General features: G+C 35.1%; 1 protein-coding gene across 8 annotated transcripts in view; it reads left to right on the forward strand.

Annotated features, from left to right (window-relative positions):
- dntt (deoxynucleotidyltransferase, terminal) overlaps window positions 1–22,707 on the forward strand; it is an 88,633-nt gene extending 65,926 nt beyond the window's left edge. For 6 of the 8 annotated variants that reach the window (XM_088634989.1, XM_088634990.1, XM_088634998.1 and 3 more), the window contains one exon: window positions 19,450–22,707. In XM_088634989.1, the coding sequence (XP_088491115.1) occupies window positions 19,450–19,536 (87 nt within the window). In that variant the 3' untranslated portion in view covers window positions 19,537–22,707. Of the gene's footprint in view, window positions 1–1,698; window positions 1,733–2,488; window positions 2,596–19,449 lie in introns of all 8 variants that reach the window. The other 2 variants (XR_015939510.1, XM_088634992.1) reach the window with 2 other exon arrangements.
- Window positions 22,708–25,297: the final 2,590 nt, after the last annotated feature.

The following is a 25,297-nucleotide window of genomic DNA, read 5'->3' on the forward strand; positions in this document are numbered from 1 at the left end:
GTGCAGTGCCACTTCTAGAGTGGTATTGCTGTGTAAAAGACAACATATGTATTAGAATATAAAACAGATTCTGGAATTGTCTGGCCCAGTTTAGCTGGTCAATTTCTTTTCTGTTTCCCGGTTTTGCCTTTTCCCACTTTCATGTACTTAATTGCCTGCAATTGTGTTCATATAAACAAGCAAAACAAAGTTTTACATGTTTAAGATTAAAAAAAAAATAAAAAGCCAAATATATTATAATAATGGATAAAACAGGCTTAGGCAGGGCCAAAAACTGTTTGAGCAGGAAAAGGTGGGACAGGAATACTATTATAAAATCACTAAAAGCAAATTACAATATGAAAACACACATTCCTGATTAATTGGGGCTACTTGATTTTTGCCCACGAATCTCTGACCTAAAGGACTAAGGTTCTTAGGAGCTGGGATTGCTTTCTATGTATTAACTTACCATCATCTTCATCTTAGGAAGCAGCTCTTAGAATATTTCTTCAAGCACACGAGTACTGAAGGCTAGGTTAGACTGCATAACTACATTTGACCTGTTCCTCTCAGAAACTAATTTTGTTTGTTTGTCTGAATGGACACTCTTTAATACAGGGGTTCACCTCAAAACTGTGTACATCTTTTGCAACTTGATTTGAACAGCCACTCAATATGTGGATCATGCTTGCAATCCCCCTGAAAAGGGTGATCATGATGTCAGGTTCTCAACAGCAATGAGCACCACACAACTGATCCTGTGGATTGCTGTGGATTTGGGAACAGGGTCTTACTCCAGTGCAAATGACAGACTTTCCTGCATAGAGGCTTTGTAGAGATCTTTTCCGGAAAATTGGAGAATAAGAGCCTAAATGCTACTGTACATACGTACACACAGGCATGTATTTTCAGGCTACTGTATTTGTAGCAGTGACACATGGATATCTACAGAGCATCGATATACAGTACAAGAGAATACAAGGAAGTTTTCTCAATATTTATGGGATTAATATAAAACCAAGGGCTATATTTTGCCCATTGCAAAAGAGATAAGAAATCACTTTTGTTTAATTCAAGGAAGAATTAAAAATCTTCACCTAGAACATATTTCCAAAGTGAAGGCACTTCTCTATTTCTTTATAGCTCTCAATTATGAATAAAGAACAGCCCTTCAATGTTATTTCAACCCTGCAGGCTCCATTTGCTCTGTGAATTCCCATTATAACAGAAGTGCCTGTGTTCATAAGTCAGAAAGTAAGCATAACTGAACGCCAAACTGTTCAGCCACTAACGATGTCAACACCAGAGAACAATATACTAAATGCATTCATGTGTTGGATTACTCTTCTAGAATTCACCCTCACAACCTCGACTGATTTGAAGTGCTGTATCCCCAGTGGTTTCTCACAGTAAGAAAAAACATAAAAAACCCTAACACTGTTTAATAACGAAATAATTCATATACGCAAGAAAACAATCCCCTGCACAGTATTTTACTGATATATTTCAAAACTGATGCTTAAAAAAGCTTTTCTTCTGGGAGAGTGTCTTATCTTAAGGCTTAATTATCTCCATCCCACTGTGTATATGCTGGTTTTATTCTCTTTTCCTGTCAGCCTTGAAAATAAAATAATGTGTACATTTTTTTAATTTGATTTCTGAAAAGAACGTGGTTATAATGCCATTGTTCATTTCTTCAATTATGTTTTTTCTTAGGGAATGCCTTGGGCCAAGATGATGCATCTGACAAGTAATTTGTTTATAACATGTTTTCTTCACAAGTTAAAACTCCAATGTTAGCAAACAATAATTGATATGTTTTAATAAGACTGTATTTAGTAAGTCTTTCTGGCTGTATTTAAATTAAATGGATCAGTAATTCAGAAAGAAATGGGATTAAATTCAAGGGTGACGTACAATGATATTATGGCAGAAGGATGCCAGACAGATTAACAATTTATAGAAAAATGTAACTTTCAGATGAAATCAGTAGGGCATAAATTAAAAGCTCCAAATGATATCAAAACCAACAGTTGTTAGCATACATATTAAATGTCTACATAGTGTACCTTTTAAAATTTCTTTATATGTTTTAAAATAAGCATTTAAAGAAGTATTTTTAATGTCGAATACATTCAGATCATAGCATGTAGCATATAATAATCTTGACACAGTGAGAAACAGCTAAATATACTTATGTTGGCAATATCACTTGATTCCCATGCATTCCCGGCTGATTCTATATACTGTAATTACAACCCTGGTAGAAAACTAAACAAAAAATGAACTTCACTATTTCATTCTCTGAGCTTTTCTACTTTTACTTTCCCCAAAAAAGATCATTTCTGTTGAGTCTTATTCCCAAACCATAGGAAGTTATTAAAGCCACCCCCCATTCCTCAAGAAGCAGCACAAAGAAGACTCCCCCTTAAGTGCCACAGCTGTTGGGAGTTGTGTAACAGCCCAGAACAATAATAACAAGGCATCTTTGCACGTTTTTTTTCAGAGCTGTCAGGAGTCTTAATTGCTGGCTGATTCATATGCTGACAGAATCTGTCATTGCAAGGTTACAAACCAGCTACATCAAAAGTCATCATGTTTAAAGTGAAAAGGGTAAGGGTCTTTAGCTCAGCCGCATCATGAATCTCAAGCCGAGCCCCCCAGTGGAGAAACTCTATTGATCATGATTATTTAGCTGACATATGGTAATCAACAGGGGGAACTAAATCCAGAAATTATTAATGCTGTTTTTTGGCATCCCACTGATGAATTCTGCACTTTTGCAAAATTCTATCACAATACAGTGACAATGTACTAAAAAAGCCTCTGCAATATACCTGGAGTCCTCTGGGCACTAGGCTCTCTTAGTCCAGGTAAGTTGAAGACTGAATTGCTGTTGATGTACAGTCCATCTGGACAATGATGTTTCAAAACCCTTTTCAACTTGTTTCCCAGCACACTTTCTCTGTCCTTATTGTGCAATACTATAAATATCCCATTACCATATTGGTGTCATAGTCCAGAATAGTCCCATTCAGACCACAAAAGTCCCTGTGTCTGTGAACTTTCCAGGTCTTATTAAAGCAGCAGCACCTGATGACCTGGGAAAAACTGGCGAGTAGGTCCAATTAGACCAATAATGAGCTGAGCTGGAATAAAAACCTGCGGACACAGTGGTTGTCCAGACCACACCGCTGTTGCAGCTGATAACAGTGCTTGGATATTGCAGTTGTTGGGTATTACTGATTTACTTGTCGATGATGTAGTGATGTACAGTTCCTGAGGTACAGTACAACATTTAATTTATTAGTTTCTGCCACTTTTAGATTGTTTCTCTATTGCAGTGTCAGATAATATTACAGGTCTTGGGGGACAATAGAAAAAATCAGTTATAATCTTTCTGATCAATAGGACATACTACATTTATGAGCATGATATTGTAATTCCAATACTCTGACAGCAGTATAGCTGCCCTGTGCTGAAGAGCAAAGTTGTGTACAGAGATATGTTACTGTATTGAATATTGAATTACTATAATCTTTCATGTCAGTTATAAATCTATGAGGCTCAAGGTTTAACAGTGTAATATTTTAAATAGAATATATTCTGAAAAATGAAGACAATATGATTTGAAGGCATTAATGACATAAAGAAAAATAACTTAACAATATGTATTCTATTTGAATACTTTCATTATACATTTCCTGAAAATTGAGTTATTTAAGGTAAAAGATCATAAAATGGATTGAAAGAGCCTTACAAATCAGTCCTAGGTCCAGGGCTGATTTGTGATGCAGAGTGCATTTACTCTTCCTGAGCTCTGCTACGAGGCCAAGCAGGAATGCAGGTCATTAATAATTGCTATGGAGATTTTCAGTCCTTGCACCTCTTTTCTGGCATCTGAAACCAATTCTGTTATTCAGTCATGAACTCTGGTTAAGCATAACCTGCCGGTTATGGTTTGCAATGTGCAGCTGGTGTCCACTGGGTACACTGTCAAAATTCACTTGGGACATAACCCAGATTGAAGCATAGGTCTAAGGCACTCATATTTTTCCCTTTCAACACATAACAGCCTCTATATTGATTTGACAGATGATGGATTATGGATGTTCTCTGATAGAGTTAGTGTTTTCTAATCAATAACATATTGCACTTTTACTTCAGCAACAGATGGAAATAAGTATTAGATTCATTTACTGAAGCATGCTCCCCTTGTATTGGAGAATGTTGTTTTTAAATCATCATGTTTTATTTAAAAATATGGAAGTTTTCATTTTGCAAAAAAATATATGTATGTTTGTCAGATAATCATATGAATAATTTCACTTACATTTGTGCTGTACTTTACAAAATCTTTGGAAAGGGGGTTGTAAACTTCTAAGCTTCGGTTGTTTTGATTTTACTGACAGAATGGGAAAATGCAATATTAAAGTCTTATCTAGTGCAATATATTTTGCGAGGATGGAATAATTCCTGGATTAATCCATAATAATCTAAATAATATTACCAGCCTGGTTTGTGACCATGCTTTATTTGATGATTAATGGATAGGCGTGTATTAGGTGGATAGACACACAAACCTTCATTCCCCTTGACCTGTAGACATTAATTCAAACTGTAAAGTAATTTTTATTAGAAGTTTTGTTCAGATAATCTAAAATATATAAGGTGAAATATTCTAGTGAAGGGTATAGGAAGAATGTGAATAGACCAAATTTATTACATGGCATTGTTTTTATTATTTTGAAGAAGTATTAGACCAAATATACTAACCATAAAACATCTTTTTTAAACATCTTGTGGCATTCTATACACCACAGAGAGACACTTTTTTATGTGTGTTCTAAAATGACTTGAGGACCAGCAACAGGGAAGAGCCTGTTTTAATTATGGCAGTATTTTATGACATTTTTCTTACAACTGGAATACACAATACACTGAAATTTGCTACATAGAACGTGTTAATATGAAGCATTCATATTATTATAAAGCATTTATAACTTCACGTTTTAACATAAATGACATTTTTTTCTGAGGGCACTGGCCGCATAATATTTTAAATAATGAATAATAAATAGGAATAATATTTTAAAAGGAAATCATTAATTATTAATTTGACTCCTCAGCTAGGCAGTTCAGGCACTTTTAGCTTAGTTACAATTTAGAACGTTAATTTTTTTCACAATTTATGTTCAGTTAAGCGTTAGAAACTGCACTGTGTAGCTGCTTTGTGTTTGAGTTACCCTTCTATGAATCAATATTAATTGAAATAGATCTTCTACAGTACTTCTGACCTTACTAATTTTTGATAACTTAGAATTTATGCACAGGATGCAGAATCACTGAGTGATGTGTATTCTTTGAATCATGTAATCGAATTGCATTTGTGATACTTCATATGAGCTCAGTTTCTGTTTGGAACTATTTTAGAGGGAAACAATTCTGAATGTTGTAGAACAGTGAAAATTGCATTCAGGCAATTACATAACAATGCAAATATGGATTTTAATTTTAGGATATAATCATCTTGCTATTGAGTCCTATTCCAACAATTAATGGAGCTGTAAAATAATTGATTAAGGAGCAACAAAGTTAATTTAGAATTTATGGACTGCAATCAAAGAAACGCAGACAATTAGAAAACTGTTGGCCCATGATACAGGGGTATGAAACATACAAGAAAAAAAACCTCTTAATTGCATAAAGACATCTGGAGTTTAAATTGTTTCAGAAGATTCATGTGGCTCTTTACCTTATTTTTAATCTCCCCCTAGATTAGATCCTCTCCAGGTCTATTAGGTTCTACCTTCTGCACAGGCAAGGAGGTACTTGCTAGGGCCTAGAAACCCCAACAAGAAACATCCAGTGAAATATTCTAATATTGCAGATAAGATAGGATTATTTTATTGGCCATATACAATTTCTTGTATTAGGAATTTGTCTGTTTCACATACCCCAACATGCTCTCCATGAGACACAATGACACACACACAGGGAGTGAAGCTTGGGGTCGGAGCTCAGGGTCAGCCATATACAGTATATACGGCGCCCCTGGAGCTGCTGGGGTCAAGGGCCTTGCTCAGACGTCCAACAGAGTAGTATTCCTCTGCCGGCCGCAGGATATGAACTGGCAACCTTCCAGCCAAAGGCGCAGATCCTTAGCTACAGAGCCACAGCAGTGCCCTATTATATGAAATCAATGTGTTAGATATGCAGAATGATTGCTGTGGTTAAAATTTAAATGCAATTTATGTATTAGTGCCTTAAACTCTAAAGCAATTTTACACTTTTAATGAGGGTGTGATCTATTTTTCCACCAAGAAGTGTTAGACATTGATAAAAAATGCTTGCTAGATCTGTGTTAAAGGATTCTTAATGTCATCCCTCTTTGACATTTTGTTGTAATAAATGAAACTTTGTCCTATAATAATTTTGTGTTTCCATGCACCAAAGCCCTCCTGAGCTTTCAGATCATTAAAGTGCTTCTGGTTATGTTTTTTTAAACACTCCATATGGGGTCTGACATTTCTATCGTTTTTTAAACTTAAACACTGCTCCTTCCTGCTGGTATTCTGTTGACAACCATTGCTATCCATGCGGAGAAATATGCTTGTGTTTCAGTTTGATTGTTTTCATATGGGAGCAAGGAAACAAAAACTAAATTTTAATAGTGTGAAAATGCAGGGAATTTTTGGATAGGTATTAAGATTTGACATTACAATGAGCATGATATGTCTTCCCAGTGGAAATTATATTTTTACATTTCCCTCCCCTTCCATTCTTCTTACCCTGTACCAGTGTCACAAGTCCTATTAAAAGAAACAAAAAGCAGGATTCTCATGGTATACTTTTGTAATTTATACAGTTTAACACCTGGCAGTTTTATAAAACTGAAAACTAGGAATTGTTTTTTAAAGGCTTCTCTAAGAAGGTCATTTATAGAGTGCAACACTAGAGTCAAAAAACAGGTAGCTGAATGTTATTACCACAGAGTCAAAAGAACATGTACATATGAAAACATTATATCCTCTAATACATTAAGTGTAACAGGTAAAAGAAGACTGAAACAAAAAAATGAATTCTTGTGTGTTTAATCATTTGAGAAAACATGATAAATTCTGGCTTTTATGGCATCTGCAGGAGCCCATGACCCACACACAAATAAGGTCACATATCTTTGCTCTAATTCTATTGCTATCCACTTATCATCTGCACATCACACAGACTTCACAGCTATCAGTAGCTAATCCCAAATATTTCTTAGTTGGACTGCGCACTTTACAACAACTGAGCCTTTTACTAAGTCATTCCTTGTGATATTCCACTGCTAATTATTAAATAAGACTTTCTGGTAAAAAATAAAATGTCTGACAAGCCAAGATAAGTAATGTTTATTTTTAAGCAACACATGAACAAAATGAAGAGTTAAACCACATTGTATGCAATTTCTAGACATAAATCAAACTACTTTTTTTTGTTGTATTTGGTTATTGAAAAAAGTCTGATTTATAAAAAGAACCCAATAAATCCTCTTCTCCAAGAGGATTTATTGGGTTTTAACGATATAGGAAAGATGAATGAATTTTGAATACAGTGATTTATGCCACTGTCTACAGACTAATTACATTTCTAAGAATGAAATGGCTTTGTATTTACTTTACATTTATTCTTTATTTCATACTGTGACTTGATCTAAAAATGGCACACTAAATAACACCAAAAATCAAGAATTCAGGATCAATGAATTGGACTAGAACTCCCACTGGCTACCTATGCTTCTGTCATTTCACATCTGTCCATCTCACAGTCACTTTCCCATTGTGCCTATTTGACTCATTTATCCAGCCATCTACACAGTCTAGTCTATACCTCCAGTCTGATATTTTGAATACCTATTCAGTCAGCCTAGTGCTCTTTATTAGAGAATAACGATATGTTCATAATAGCCAGAGGCCTCCACTAGTATGATTAATACAGCAGTGTCACCGAAACAAACAACAAAATGCGTGAGCATTCATATGTAATTCAGTTGCAAGATACTGAGATTATTTTTATAACAAAATAAACCAAAATAGGCTGATATGAACGAGACAACAAGAACGATCAATCAATGAATAAACAAACAAAGTTACCCTTTTGCTGTGCCAGCTAATTTACAAGCTTGCACTGCTGATGTAGCAACACCTGCTCCAAAAACACCATCTAAAATCTAAATTCTGGTCGTGCCAGTGTGGTCACTTCCGAGTAAACTGATTAATTGCTTCCTGGCATTCTGGCAAACATTTTAAAGCAGAGTTTGTATCTAAGATCTGTACATACCTACAAGAAACGTGCTGCTGATCTGGATTAGAACTGGCACAAGTACATGGATAAAATAGTGATATAATGTAAGCATTGTTTAAACTAACGGGGCTGTAAATGATACTGTACTGTATATTTAAAGAGTTCTTAGCTTCGAACGTGTGTTCAGAGAATTAAAAAGATTGCTCAGGAGCTGCAGACAAGCCCCACAGCAGTGAGTAATTTGGTGATCAATAAGAAATACAGTTTTCAGCTTGACCCTTCTACAGCCTGGCTATGACAGTGTGGCCTCTCCCACCATTGATGAGCCCAAGAGCTGCAGCAAGGGCTATACTGGGAAGGATCAAGGTGGGGATGTGAAGCAATGAATGCTGGTCTGTGGGCTCTTCATTACTTGTGTTCATTTGCAAGGAGGTGTTGTCTGCAGGATTGTCTCCTCCCGATTAAAAATGCTTGGTTAAGCACTTATTATTAATAAGTATAATAGTTCTATCCTATTTAACCGCAGAGGAGAAGGCCCCTGCGTTTTTTTCTGATTTCCTTTTCTGCTGGCCTGGTCATTTTCATGTCTCGCAACAAGTATAGAATCAAATTAGGTCACAGCTAATCGTAAGGAGATACTATTAATCACTGGACTTGTAATAACTACCTTTTCTCACCTCGTGGTGAAAACAATTAAAACAAAGAGGTTATTTAACTTCAGCAATGAATCATTTGAAAGCCATTTAGCTACAGCATTACAACCCAGATTAATCATACTTAATTTTGCAGTTTAGGCTTGGCACCTTAAATTTCAAAAATCCATTTAAAACAACATCAGGTCACCCGTTTATAACCGACCTCTTATGTATAATTTCTTCAGGCTTATAGATGACAGAACTTGAATCTGCTTCTGTGAGTGTGTCTTGTTTAAACATTTCAGTGTTACATTATCAGCTACTTCAGGTCACATTAGAAAAAATATTCTCAACTTCTGCTACTATAATACACAAATGCACTAGACCACATTGTTTTTATTTCTATGTATATACAAATGTTAAAGTTCAGACATTCTCTGTGTTAAAGATATGTTATAACATATACAAGAAAAAATGGCAATCAATTTTTATTAAAGAGAAATACCTTGGGGTATACAAGTCAGGTGTATTGCTACTGTTTATTCATGCAATAATTCAGAGGAAGGTATGTTCCTAAGCATTTCTGTACAAAAATTGAAGAAAATCTATTTGCAAACAATCAAAACATAAATTAGCATTTAAAAACCATTGACATACTGGAAAAGATATCCAAGACATTTTCTAGAATGTGATTCCTTTAGAACAAAAGCTTCAATAGCAGAAATTGCTTTGCAATAGCAGAAATTGCTTTGTATATAAAGATTAGCAACTTTACAGAAGTGTGGGCAAAATTTATTTAAAATACAATGCTTTCATTTTAATGAAGCAAATCACAGATAAAGGGCAAGCATTTGATTTTATAATGTACCAAAGCTCACTTGATTAATTATTAACCACAAGGTATTGTTGGAGCTAAAGAGAAGGGGGGTGTTTTTGACAGAACTCCACAGCACTTGATATACAGTGGAAACCAGGCTCAACTTGACTGTCAAAAACAGTATGAAAAACATAAAAGAAAACACAGGCAACCTTAGCTGTTGTTTAAAAACAAGAGCTTTTTAAAGGCTTTTCTAAAAGGTTATATGTGTCAAATGCATTTTAACAGTGCTAACTCAAAGCCTGGGTAATTATGTACTGTAAAATAGAGTAAAATAAGGAATGAGAGTCTGTTAAATACACAGAACATTTGGTCTGACTAATAGTGGAACTTACTGTTCTTGTATTAACCATGGAAATGGATTTCTCTGTTATGTTTGATTAAGAATTATAACTATAAACATAATGTAAGGTTTACTGTTGTTTCCTTATTAAGGATTAAACTAGATTATTCAATGTTTCCACTGACCTGGCAGGTTAAAAGACTTGATATAAAATAGTATTTCACTGCTAATACAATTAATTAACTCTGCATCGCTACTTAAGTCAAGTGTAACCCTCTAAAGGAATAAGAAACCTCTTAAGAATAGTAAAAGGGTAAGAAAATAAAAGGGAAAATAGTGTTAAAGATGAGGATATATTGAGAGACGAATTCTAAGGTTAAGTCAATAGAAGAGAAAACAAAAAAATAAGTCACATAAAACATTAAATTAGGCTTTAAATATAGTACTGAATTGGGAAATAAAGAATATCCTGACAATTTTTTCAAGTATGAATAGTTTATGCAATAGGATATTTTCATATCTTTATCCAAAGCAATCTAAATAACCTTTTTATATTGGCTTTGTCTAATGCTTCTGAACTGTAATTTATTCTGACAGCAATCATTCCTGTGATATTAAACATCAGAACATGCAGAACAATGATTAAAGGCTTTAATTGAGAAGTCATGTGTCAACCATTGAGGTATCAAAGACAATTTGTGTCACAGCCTGACTGCGTGATAGTAAGTGCAAGGCATCAGTCTCTTTCCCCGCTGTTTTATGAAGATTATTGATGATCCTCTAAAGTGACAATCAAGAAGTTGCAAATCACGTAAGAAACATTATCAAAGCAGATGTTCTGAATTAGTATGGCTAATGCCTTTGTTTGCAGTTCCAAATGCAATAATTATAAAACAAGCATAAAAAGCAGAACTGATTAGGTTGTTTACAGATGGGAAAATAAAACATCTGCTTTCATATACGTTAGACTTCAAAGAATGTATCGGTGACCCCATTTGGTTCTTTTTTATTCTTTGTTTTGTTAATATATTATGATTTTTAGGAGACAGATATGTGTTCTAGAAACTGCTTTTCTTTCAAAGAACTCTTTGATTTTTTGGACAGAAAACTAGTAAAACAAAGAAAAAAAAACAGAACTTGCAGAGCACATAAGAGCTCCATGAAATTTATCTGTAAAAACTGGTTGTGCTCTATGCACATCAGGGTACAATGTAGTGCCAGAATGGATTATAAATTGCATAGGTACTTATGAAAATATTAAGACATCTGGTCAATGATTAACTAATGTCCCTTTTATGCCTGTTGTAATGATTGGAGTGGTTTAAACTGCTTTTGCTTCTAACCCAAGTTTGGTTTTAAGCAGACATTGAAGACTATTTTTCTCATTTATGTACAAAATACAATACAAAATTACAGATTTCAGAAGATCACAGGGGCAAACTGGAGAAATTATTAAATATTCTTATTCATAGTTAAAAACTGATATATTTAAACAGTTCTGATCCACATGGAAGAAAGTGAAGGAGAAATTAATTTTCAGGAAACAGCAGGACTTTTTTCTTGAAACAGTGAATCCTGTCTTGGGCGGTACCATTGTATTAATTGAGGTATAAAGAATTTACAATTTACTGTATACAGTATGTGCAGTGTTACAACCCTTTTTTGGATTGATGATTCAACATAAATAAAGGACATTTTTTATTGTCATTGATTATAAATTCACTGACTCATACCTGGGACATAAAAGCTAGATATTCTCTCTTCACAAAATAATACAATGTAATGCAAAGAACAATGCTGAGCTTTCAAATTTGAACATTCTTCCCTTTTTTTCCTCAGAAAAATAAACAATCCAGTCCTCAGAGTTCTGAATGGAAGATGAACTTACAGACAAGGGCTATTGTAAGAACCCATTATAAAATAGTATTCAGGTGGCCTATCCTTTTTCAATTAGAATTCCATTAGCGTTTCTTCTATTAGGGCTATTCGGATTTAGTGCTGTTTATTACGCCCTTGTATCCCTGGGAATATATCTCACGCTCTTCTCACTTTTAGCTCTTCCACTGTTAGACACATAGCCTATCCAGACAGCTTTATGAAATTTATTAACAAGAGCTCTCTGTTCACAACTCCTACTCTCAGAAAAAAATGGCTATTACTTGTATTTACTGTATATAATATGGACTTTTTACATGCTCTTAACTCAAAGCTAAGCAGATTTTGTCTGACAATGCAAACATAAGACAGGAGTACAGTGGAAAAATATTGCTCCGGTCAATTATTTTGGATGCATTTCTCCCTTTTTTCTGGAAGATTCAGATATCAGAGGATCCAGTAAACAACTTTAGCATATTGAATGCATGTATGAAATCTTTAAGAGAAAGGAAAGTGTTGGTGCTGCATACAGTTTATACTGACAGATATTGAAAACACAGCACGTGATTATGGGTACCTGTAGCATTTGTTGCATTTTTATGCTGCTCAGAATATATAGTGCTAAAAGTCTCAGAACATTTCCTCCTCCACAACAAATATTTCACCACAAATCTGAGACCAAAATGTTGAAAATTTAGTTTTGGTAGTTTTGCCTTCTTCCATGTCTTTGGAACACAAGAAAACCACTTCTTAGGTGGACAAATCTAATTGCGTTTAGCCAGTTAAGGTTAAGTGAGCATGTTCAGTTATGTTAATATTCACTGGTACTAACTGTTATTTCATTAAGCAATAATGTATAAGGATGGCATATACATTTTATTTATAACATATAATATACAGTATAACACAACATGACAGAATACATACAATATAAATATTTACAGAATATTGAAGATAAACTGAGGCACCAGGAGCCCTAAATACATGAAAAAGATCCAAAAATAAGCAAGCTGTTCTGACTATTTATAAACATTAATTCAAATTAAAAAATATCCTTCTGAAGTTTGTGTAGCATTAACCTAAAAAATATAACCAGCTGTTATGTTTGTTTATGGTTTGCGTGGGTTGGTGGATGTTTAGCAAATTATTGAAAAAAACTGCTTTTCCCCTCCAGTCACAAATTCAAAACAATTATCATTCATTACAACGGCAGGCCTGCAGTTTGTGTATGATGAAAGAATGACTGACTGATGATGACTGAGGTTAAATCTTCAAATGAGGTTTTCCCGGGAGATGGATGGTTGCTTTGAAAAATAAGACAAAATAGAAGGAGAAAAAAAGCAAGGTGTTATAGAACAGTATATAAGGATTTTGAAAAATTATCTATTTTCTGACTGAAAAAAGGCTCTTTCAAACCCTGTCCCCTTCATACATAATACATAGCTAGACCTAAGGTCCAGTGTGATTGTGCATGTAAAACATGTACATTGCAACACTTTATTATTCATGCTGGAAATTCTATATCCTAACAATCATATTTCCAAACGGTATTTGGACCTTTCATTTACAAAGTCTCCTTGCTGTGAACCTTAGGATCAATCTTAAATGAACAGATTGATGTGCTGTCCTTTAGAAACTGTTTTCAGGGGAAGATCGTTTTTTTTTGGAAGACACTACCCCTGAAAAATCAGGACAGCAAAGGTTTAAGAACAGAAGATAATGGACTGTTCTCACCTAGTACTTAACACAAAGGTGTGTTTTAAACCATTGCAATTTCGGGTGAAAGACTTAGTTTCTATTGTTTTAAACCCTTTAAGATGACAATTTATGATACTTCATACCAAGTTTAGAAACATGAAAAGATATAAGTAATAGGTTTATTCCATTCTGAAAAGAGAAGAAAGAAAACACAATGTTTCGGCTGTGGAGCTTCTTAGGGTGAGAAGGTTCCACAGCCGAAACATTGTGTTTTCTTTCTTCTCTTTTCAGCATGGAAAAAACCTATTACTTGTTCCTTTGCAGCCTACGCATACTGACGCAGGTACCCACCTGAACTACTATAAAAATAGGGGAGAACAATCAAAGTCAACAGTGTGGAACATAACAAAAACACACATAGACCACACACTGGGACGTAACAGACATCAACTATTGAGAGGCTACTATTTCTACAATAACTACAATGTCTGCCATAGTAGACAAATGGAAAACTTGAATCAAAACCATCTTTGACCCATTCTCGGGATTACTCATCACTCTGGTGGGAGAGGTGATCACAGTGAATCAGTGAATCACATTTCATGCTACAGTACCATTATTCTGTTGAGAAGTGAATTATTGCTGAAGTTATCACCAAACTTTAAGCGAAGGTTATTTACACAGATAGGGTCAGCCTAGTTAATATCCATGAATGCCATTTTCATGCACATCAAACTGGAGAGAGGGAGTTGTTTCATCACTATTTGCATTGTAAATGAAGACCCTGGAGGCAAAAAAGTCACCTCTTAAAGTATTTGTTGCAACAGATATGGTTCATTACAGTGTAATCTCACAAAGATGAACGAATCTGTGCAAGCTTTTATTTTATATGCCAAATCCAGTTACTCTAAACAGCTTGAAGCTGGAATCTGCAAAGACGGCAGCTATTTCATTTAGTGCAAGGTGCTTATAGTGCATATAGAGATATCTGGAATCACATGAGAATTGTCTTCATTGTTCATTTTTAAATAGCATGCAGTACTCCGTCAGACTCACAAAATAAAATACTGTAGTTTTTATAAAGACTAAAGGACATTTACATACCAGATCAAGTAGCCACAAGTATGATCACCTGAAACTGAACAATCTATAATAGGAATCTGTAAGACGTAGCCTGATTTGCTCATTTGTTCATTAATGTCTTCAGAAAACGATGATGAAGAAGAATTTGCTTGGTGTGTGCTCTTACCCATTGTAATTTACAACACATTAATAAAATTTACCTTTAGTAAGTACATACATGTAACTACAAGCTAATAAAATAAAAAATAACCTTAGCACAAGCTCGGAGTGAAATATGACCTAGGCAAAATGTGATAGTAAGATTTAAAATATACAGACAGTGTGGATACCAAGCAGTAGTGAAGGCAGGCAGGTAACAGGTTCTGTACGTCCACAGTGAACAGTAGAAATACGTCAATCACATGACCAGGTTAAGAGTCAAGGACACACTGAATAAATAAAATTGAGAGTTGAGAGATCACAGGTGAGACCGAAACAGATGAGTCGTGAACAGGTGCTAAAAGGCAGTCGGGGAACTTAAACAAGATAGATATTTCATTCCCTGCACGTAATACAGTGGTACCAAAATTAGAATTAGATAAAGTCTTTCATTTACATGCTCTGACAGCAATCAAAATTAACTGTAGCTGGCTTGCCACTCTCCCATTAAAACCTTCACGACTACACTGTCTCCTTTAACATGTTAGAAGCTGAATGGTACCAATTAAAGCTTACACAAACCTATTAATATATTTTAAATACCAGTACTTTTTCATAAGGGCAGTGATTTCAATCTGAGGTTCATAACTGTCACCAAACCCTCTTATGATATATTCAATAAAATCATGACTGTACCAATTTTACAATTTTCAAAGCTGAATAAATGACAAATGACAGGTTTTACTACAGGTTCTACACTATGGATAGGGTATATAATACAGACATAATACATAGAGCTACACGGATTTCATAGTTACTGTACACGTACAGTATTTGTTGATCTAGCTAGCAGTCAATTGCCATACAGAAGAAATTAAATAAATGTTGCCTTACATTATGACTAGACATAATTTAATAAAATAAAACTGTTGCACTCCACCTATTAAACACTGTCCATAAGTAATACCATCAATAATTATTATGCATTTTATTTTGAATAGAACCATTCATGTCAAGACATTTCAAAGTGCTTTCCATTAGTGGTAACAAACTGACAACATCGAGGTACAAAGAACATATTGAGACAGACGCAGCACATCTGTATTTAAAGTAAGGAAACGCCACCCTGAAGAAAAGTATTTTTAAATGAGTCAAACACAGATAGAGATGGGGAGGATTTTACAGTTTCAGGAAGAGTGTTTCATGGTCTTGGGCCATTTGGTAGAAAACCCTTATCCCCAATGCATGGTGTCTTGTCATGTACTGTAGACACATAGCAAACCAGAATTAAAAAAGCTGTCAGGATGCAACATAATAGCTCAACAAGTCTTTGAGGTAGAAATGAGTGATTGTTTAGTATTTTATTAGTCAGGAAAAGGATTCTGATGTCATTCCTACTGCAAAAGTAGGATGCAAGTACTACACGTAGCCATTACAGTAAACTTGTCGTGCAATTGTACTATCAATCCAAATACAATCACACTTTGGACATGAAGCGGCAGTTGATTGAACAGACATACAAATAATTTCACCTGTAAAGTTCATCACAGTCTTTTACAATGGCAAAGATTTTTTTATTTAGCTGTACATCAAGTGGATCCCAACCACCATCCCAACCATCACTATTGAGAAGCACAAGTTCATTTTAGGTATATTTGATGGTATTTGATCAAATGTAGTTTAAAATGTCACAATATCTGAATAAACTAATGTATTAAGAATTTGCACAGTTATTGATCAAGACATTTTTAAGTTCCAGTTTCATTCTTCTTCTTTTTATTATTTGCAACAGTGTCTTTGTTTTCATGTTTGGGCAGCTGGCGGGTTTGGGAGTGACTTCTTATCTATGTATTTCTGCTAGAATACATTATGAAAAAGCAGTCCAGGATCAACTGTGTGTGCATGCATACATTAGAACAGCCGTGTATGTGCAATTGCAGACCTGGGGCCATAATAAGTGGCCTAAATTTAGGTTGGTACTGGGTTGGGAGGTTGAGAAAATGGTTGGGCTGGGGCCAGGGCTGAACAGGTGTATAAGATATATAGTAACTTCGGCAGCTCCTCACAGGGGTCATACTACCTATATGCACTTGATAAGACATGTTTTGTTCATCTTGGGTTTAACTGGATGTTTGAAGTGATAAGGCAGACAAGCTTGACAACCAGCTTTGTTGGGATTAAGCTGCAAATACACTGTGATATGATGTCTTGCCAGTTTGTAAAAAGCATGTCACAATGATTTTGAAACCTAAATTTTTAAGTTCTTTACAATTGATTCAGGCAGAATGTTAACAAAGATTTATTTTCCCTAACTGGCAGGCGTAGCTACTAAGGAAAATAGTCTTCAAACCACCAAGCTTGGCTGAAGTTCTTAAGAGCCTTGTCTTTTTTATTTTAGGATAAAACTGACGGTGCTGTACCAAATATAATACCTTATATTCATGACGGTTCAGCACTATAAACCGTCTATAAATGGACAATTGTTTTACAAAAACTCCAATTAAAAGTCAAACTTTTATGGGTCATGCACATTTGCATTAAGCTCTGTATTTGATACAAATCTTAACGGGGGTTTCAGAATAACTCATTCTCATAAACACATTCATCTGAAGTATAGATGAGCCCTATAGTTCAGAAAACTCTGGTTTGAGTCTATCATTAGCTGCCTGAGACTGAGGTTCTACAAGCAGCTGCTCAATTGGCTTATCCACTCAGGACCCAGGTGGGATGGGACTGAGATAAGAGAACTCCAAGGTTAACCAGATTGCTGCTGACAGTAGTGTAGATGGACTAGTAGATGGCACTCTCCCCTCTAGACTAGATTTTCCAAACCAACCCCCCCATTATGGCGACCAGAGACACTGTATTGTAGATGCTGCCATCACTGAGTCAGGATGTGCAAAGTGAAGTCCTGTCTACCTGGTCATTAAAGATCCCACTGCACTGTTTGAAAGATTAGGGGTATTGTTGCCAATGTCCTGGCTATATTCCAATCTTGTCTGGCACAGTCTGACCTTCCTAAATTTCCCTTTTAATTTATCTGCTGAAGCAAAAAGAAATATAATTTCTCAACCTCATCTGCGGTGTAGCAGGGCTGCAGGCATATAATGACCGCTGCACGTCACCCAGCTGGGTGCTAGACTTCAGTGGTGGATGGAATGGTTTTCAGTCTACAGTATATGTAAAGCACTTTGGAATCCCACAGGAAGAAAAGTTCCATATAAATGTGTAACAGGACTTGGCGACACTGTGCCTGGTGCAGAAGGTGACATCACTTTCCTTCCTGAGGCCTGGACAGTGTACTGTAGATTTCAGCCAAAGCAGGAGACCCTAGCTGATTCTTCTGTGCCACCTCTGATTTGCTGCTGTGTATACAGTATGCTAAGCACATGAGCAATCATGACCGTGATCGAACCCCTGCAAGAGCAGAGTTGTGCATGTCTCATTGGTTAGGTGATTCTAGAGAAGGAGAAGAAGGAGTATAGTGTGAGAGAATCTCAGCAGTATGAGCCTGTTGCATAGGCTAGGAATTATTTATAACATTAAAATAACTGGGAAGTCATATATAAAATACAGCATATTATTATGAAAGATTTTCTAAAAAACACATTTGGTGGAATGCACTCGTATAAAATGGAATATTTCACCTTTGATACTGGACGTACAATTTATTTTGTATGATTGTATTAAACTGGGATAATAAAATATATTTTAATTATAATTTCAGTTGGCCTGTGAATGAAACAATCAATGGAGGACATTCCTTTTGTTGTGTAGATTAAGTTTCTAACTGAACAAAAGAATTGCTACACCATGTTGAAGGACACTTACACATTGCTGCACAATAGCTCTAAATTAAGTGTTCTGGCAGCATGACTCAAATATGCAATGTACGGTTAAAACAAACAAGATGCAGTCAAAGTGATCATTGTTGTCTGTTATGTGCAACCTAGGAAATGGTTTTGACTTACTTAGTAGAGCAATATATTTAGTATACTAATTTCCAAACTGTCACTTGATGTTTAAATCGTTTTGCAAAGGGATTATTGCTGCTCACCAAGCCAGGTATAAAACACAAAATAGCATAGCATTCCAAGGTCAATTTACATTTAATTTGTTTCGCTGAATGTCTGTGACATGTGGAAAAAATACCTATAAACCAAGTTAATGATGGTTGTATTTATAGTACATACATACGGTATATTATTTCTTTCACACAACAAAGTTGTTTAAATTTTCTCCTGTAAACAGTAGTCAGTTTTTGACTACATTTCCTAGTTTGCATAATTGGACCATTCTTCATCTCATGACTAGGTTTAATTGGAAGTTTTCTTCTTGGTCTCTCAAGAAGAACATTAAATTGTTATCCTATTTATTCTTGTTTTATATTTTGTTGGTGCTCTGGAACAGTTGGAAACGAAGAAATAATGTGATCAATTTCTTTATTATTTAGAAAGGGTTTGCTTTTTATAATAAATGAGACTAGAATATATAGTACTTTATATTCTGCAAAATAACTGTGTATGTACATAATTAGAGTGTTGCTGGTGTCGTTACCTAATGAAACATTTTCTATTGACTTTTTTTCACAGAAAATATTCCTTCCAGCAAAGACTGAAGAAGACATTTTTGCTCATTTGGGACTTGATTACATAGATCCATGGCAAAGAAATGCTTAAGAGAGTCCCAGCTGATTATTAGCATCTACAGATATCGATTTTGTCCACCATTTTGATTTGCAATTATTTTCACAGACATTATTTTTTTAGCTCTGTTACTAGTAGTTCAGTTTAAGGAAGGGGAACCTGTAAGCCATTTTTATTTTCCCCTTTTATCTTTGTTTTGCCTGTATTATTGCTCTTCTGCTCATTGCCTGTATCATGAGCTCGTCAGGAAGAAGGATTGTGTGTGTTTCTTTCACTGTGACTGACATACTGTAAGGAGTCGATATTTGTGGTGCAAAGAAATCCACCACATATGTGCCTATCAATACAATGGAATCCGGATTTCTAGGTCATTATCTTATGAACAAGCTCATAAAGACCATAAAATCAGATTTTGTGCCTGTGTTCTCCAAAGAGATTTGCAGTTTGGTTTCAGTGGGCTTAGGTCATTCATGATAAAACACATTCAAACCAGAAACATTCAACCAGAACATACACAGTAGTTAATACAGGGTTTAGAAGTAATTCAGATTTAAATTAGATATAATGAGATATTAATGGAAGTCATGTACAGTAAGTGTCTCACATAGCCAGATAAACCATATTTACATTCTATCACTGGCAGTATATGATATTGTGACTTTTACTGTTAATGTCATGACTATCCCTTTAGCAAAGACCTCTAATTCCCCTGATGTTATTACTGTTACATACTAAGATCTACATGTCCACAAATCATGAAGACTGCAGCTAATCTATTCTAATTATGAAAAATTATCCAAAGTCTCTAGAGCTTTCTCAAGCCAGAGTGCATCATCTGATCATATTAACACACGCCTTAGGTCCTGCTAAACCCTTGTGTTTTGCTAGCTGAAAATGTGATTGCATGTTTTAATGTTGTAAACTAATGTTGGTTTCCAAGCTTAATGGAATAGCATACTCCCATTCTACTGCTTCTGCTTGAGAAAGTCCCCTGACATATTAGAGAAGCAAGATGGATCACCCCAGCAACCGCTGACTTGTTAAATATCCTGTAAAAAGGTGTACTGTTTGCATAGAATAACAAAGCCATTTGTAGCGTTTAAGATTCCTTTCACAACCTGGCACAATTCATAATCTACTGACACATAATATTAATTAATATCAAAAATTGATTCGCTGCTCTATCTTTTTAAGTTATTTTAAAAAATGCATGCATGCATTTTTTTGCATGCAGAAGGTAAATAAAAATTAAATACAGCCAGGACTAGAATTTTTAGTGAACCCAGAATGTAAAGGTGTTAAATTTCAGGATTCGGTGGACTACAGTCATGTGAGAAATTCTCAACATCTATCAATCCATCCATATTTCAGTCCACTTGTTCTGCTGAGAGTCTCAAAGGGATCATGCATAATAGGTACATGCAGGACCCAGTGGCATTACATTAGTTAGATTTTCTGCTGTCCCTTAGATCTAAACTTCACTGGTTCCATTCTGGATTCACAGTTTGAAATGCATCATCTCAATAAGGAATATCTAATTAGCACCGATGGTGAAGTTTTGAATTCTCTTAGGCTTACACAGGAGAAAGAAAACACAAACTGGAAAGTGTTATTAATATGAGAAGGAATAAATAACTGGTGATTACAAAGTTATACAACAAATCATATTACATGTATTTTATTAGTGAAAAATAATACCACATCTCCATGCTTAATCATTTATGTCAGTATGTTGCATTTTCATTCCAGAAACAAATAATAATGTCATTCTCACAAGGTACTATTGTGGCATGTTTCTTTTGTCCTCACTATACCTGAATCTAAACATATATAAAATATAGATTTTCTCATTTTAAAACCATAGGAAAGATTTTACAAAAACTATGATGGCACTGTCTTTTGTTTTATTGGTTTGCTTTTAGTACATGAGGAGGACACACTTACATTACATGCATTTTCATAAAATTAATCTGATATACAGTATTAAGCTGATTTAGGAGTTACAACAGTTGTTACAATTATTGTGACCAAGTGCAAATTTAAAGGTAAAGCAGTGGATTTAAAGCAATAGATAGTGGGAAATGACATTTCTGCAAGTTTTTTTTCTCATTTCCTTATCAAAACTTTTAATCAGAAACAAATATTGATTCACAGGTAGATGCTGTCCTGAGATTGTTGAAGTAAGCATAGGATTTAATAGATTTCAGGGAATGCCATGATTCAGGATATTAAACTTTCAAGAGTATATGCTGAGAATGGGTACTGTGTGTGTAAGTGCAAGATAGCATTATTTGAAGTAGTATGATACGAGGCATTAAATTACAGAAAAACACAGTGGTAAAATGAAAAATAAAACATACCTGCATCATCCATCAATAGATTTTGTTTCAAAATGTGTACACTTGTCTAGATTATAACACAATGTATAGAAAAGTAAAAACTACTTCCAGATTAACAGGATAACAAACAGCTCCATGTGCCGACCAAGTCTGTGCTTTCATTTCTAGCTGTTAACTTGTTTTTATGTGCTTCCAAGAAAAAGATATTTCGGCACACAGACATTTTAATTTTCAAGGGAAAATAATTAGAAATCAGGCTACCAAATATATTACTGCTGATTACTTGTCTTTTTTATTTAATGGAATAATTCATGTAGAAACCACGATGAGAGTGATTTTCAAAGCTCTCCACCCCATGGAAATACTATGCTCCCAAATTTCAAAAAGCAAAATTGTAGAAATACCAGGGTGCAAACCTAACATGAAATAGCATAAGTATGTGAAAAAGAAATTAGGTTTGTTTTTATATTAAATATACCTTGGGAATTTTTACTGCTATTTAGTTGGGGATTGACAAAATTGGAACAAATTATGTGCTGAAGCACAAGCTGTGAAAGTTGTCCTGATTATTTTTTTTCTATAGGGATAACAGATAACAGAAAATTATATGTTGAAATAGCTAGCTTGTGAATTCACATAAATTCAAGATCATATAGTTTAATTGTGAAATGCTTGCAAAGATTACATTTGGGTTTTGTTTCATTGCACGTGCCAAGCCAAGGACAACACAAAGAGAATAATAACAGCATGTTTATTGAATACAAATTCTATTATTTGTCTAAGTTTGACTAAGCATAATAATTATGATTTATTGTTATTTAATATGTACCATTACATTAAAACAGATCAAAACCATAAACCACAAGGTGTGTTGTTATTGTCCTCAGGCTATGGAGAAATGAAATCCAAGCTGTAAGGTATTAAAATGGTTCCTATTATCTGGTCCTGATTCTAACCCATTTGTCCTTTAAAGAGGTTTTCTTTTTTGGTCCATTAGTTTGTCATTTTGGTGATTAACAGGATGATGGAGAAGACTGGTGGTGGCAGACTCACTTTCTTTAAAGCAACAATGTTACAGAGACTTGGCAGGGACAAGTTAACAGTAAAGTGTGACGGTCAAGTATTTATAGATTTATAAAACAATGGAAAGTGCAAAACAGTGAACACTAAAATGTGACAGATCCTCTTTCAGTACACAAAATTAGGCACCATTTACTTTAGAAACATTTAGTGTGTCTCTTACAGACAACTATTATTGGGTGTTTACAGAAAAAAAGACTAAAATTAAATTGTAATCAGATGCATTCATTTTGGCATAGTGTTAAATCTCAGCTCAATTAAATCTGTTACATATACTGGCTAAAAATAACTAAGCTGACAAGTTCCAATAATATTCAATAACATTTTTAAGTCTTTGTGCAGTATGAAGTAATGTAAGCCTAACTTACATCTGCAGAACTATAGTGTCATTTCTGTAGTTTATAATGCATAAAGCATACCAGAAAATGATGATAATCTGCACATTTAATAGTACTCTGTGGTTGATGCTAAAACCAAAAGAGAAAGATGTACTGTATTAATAATGTCACATAGGCTGGAATATATCTGTCTAGTCGAGTCAAAACCAATGGAACTATACAACAGAACAGAAGTATTGAATCCCTGTCTTTCAGGCATCTTCAAGATGCAGCAAAGCCTGTCACAGGCTCCTGACACAGATGAAATTAAATGAATGCTTTGATTTAAGTCAATACAAAGGAGAAAAGGCTTTAAAGCATCACAGATCCTGCTGAGCACAAAGCTGTTACTTATCTTGTTACAGTAATCAGAAGAGGGGTTGACAATAGATGTTCTTTGGCTTCACACATTTTCAAAGTGCCTGCCTACTAGAGAAGTTGGAAAGGGGCCTCATTTAGACTGCGAACCAACAATTAATAGGAAGAAGCAGCCATCAGGCTGTCAGTGAAAGTAACCAAGATCAGCACTATTTGGTTCATGACTGAGGCTTCCCAGAAATCATACTAAGTACAGTAGATGAAGTGAGTGATAATATGAAGAAACTTTAGCAGACTGACGGCTAACATATGGACTTTGGCTTTTACAATACTGTAAGTACCTGACTGGTTGTCCATGCTGTATTCACTCATCTGTCCACGTAATAAAGCTATATTTTCTTGCTGTCTCCCTCTTTAATGATGTATGATCAGCTCCTTGAAAAGTGCAAGAAAATCTTCACGTTATGAATTTTTATTCACACTGAACTATGCATTTTGTCTTCCTTTGTTGTATAAGCTGATTTTCTTACCATATTTAAAGGCAGCATTTCATTTTATGCTATATAAATACCCAGGGAAAGGGCTTTAGCTTTGAATAATGCGTTGATTGGAGGGAGAGTTTTGAAAAAAAAAAAGAATTCCATTCCAAAAGTTTGTGATGTATTACTTCTAGACAAAAACCAATTGCCAAAAGCTTTTTCAGTAGTCCATTTTAATTTCTATTCAGAAATGTGCAATTTCAAAAGGGGAAGAAAGCATGTATGATAAAATTACAGTGGAAATCAAAGGTAGCAGTGGCATTGGGGGAGGAGGGGGGGAGAGGTTGTGGAAACTAGAGCTCAGAAGTTGGAAACCAATGAAGAAAAACACATCTCTTCAAAAAGAGTATTACTCCTCAGGGGCTCAGTATATTAGAAAGATGAATCTTTCACCTCCAGTCTGCCACAGTGAAGCAGCTAATCAGTGTGCTAATACAAATGCCAAAATGTACTGCTCCAAATTAACTAGAAGCAGGTGTACTCCATTTAACCGTGTTTGAGAAAATCCATATACTGACATTAATAAACTTGAGTGTTGAGTCTCGAGTGCAACATTTTATCATATGGCCATGCATCATCTATTGTTATCTTACCAAAAATAATACTTTTTTGTATTTCTTTTTACTCATAATCACACATGGATAGAAATTATTTAAAGCAAAGACAGAGATAATGTTTATTATGACCTTAGAATTAATTAGTTAGATTATGTATCATAATGTCAGTTTCTAAACAGAATTGGAACCCCTTCAAAACTGTCATCTCTTACAAAACTCTGACTCTAACAGAATGAAAAATACAAGTCTTAACTGTCACGATCGTAATCCCTCCTCTTAAGGGCGCTCTGGCTCTTTCACATTTTAGTTGATTATGTGCACCTGCATCCAATCCTGCCCCTCCTTATTTAAGCCTGGCGCTCTTGCTGCTCCTGGCTCTGCATTGCAAGACGGACGCCCGGAGGCCCGGAGGCCCGGAGGCCCGGAGGCCCGCCTACCACCAAGTCGTCCTACGTCCGCGGCTTGAGGGCATAGGGCTCCTATCTGCGTTCTGACCCAGCTGAGTCCAGGGTTCAGAGCGCCTGCCCTCGTCATCCTGTTTTTATTCCCCATCCCTGTACCGGATCCCGTTCCGGTTTTTAACT

The sequence above is a fragment of the Lepisosteus platostomus genome, chromosome 6 (genome assembly GCF_059453375.1).
Source record: "Lepisosteus platostomus isolate fLepPlt1 chromosome 6, fLepPlt1.hap1, whole genome shotgun sequence".
NCBI lineage: Eukaryota > Metazoa > Chordata > Actinopteri > Semionotiformes > Lepisosteidae > Lepisosteus > Lepisosteus platostomus.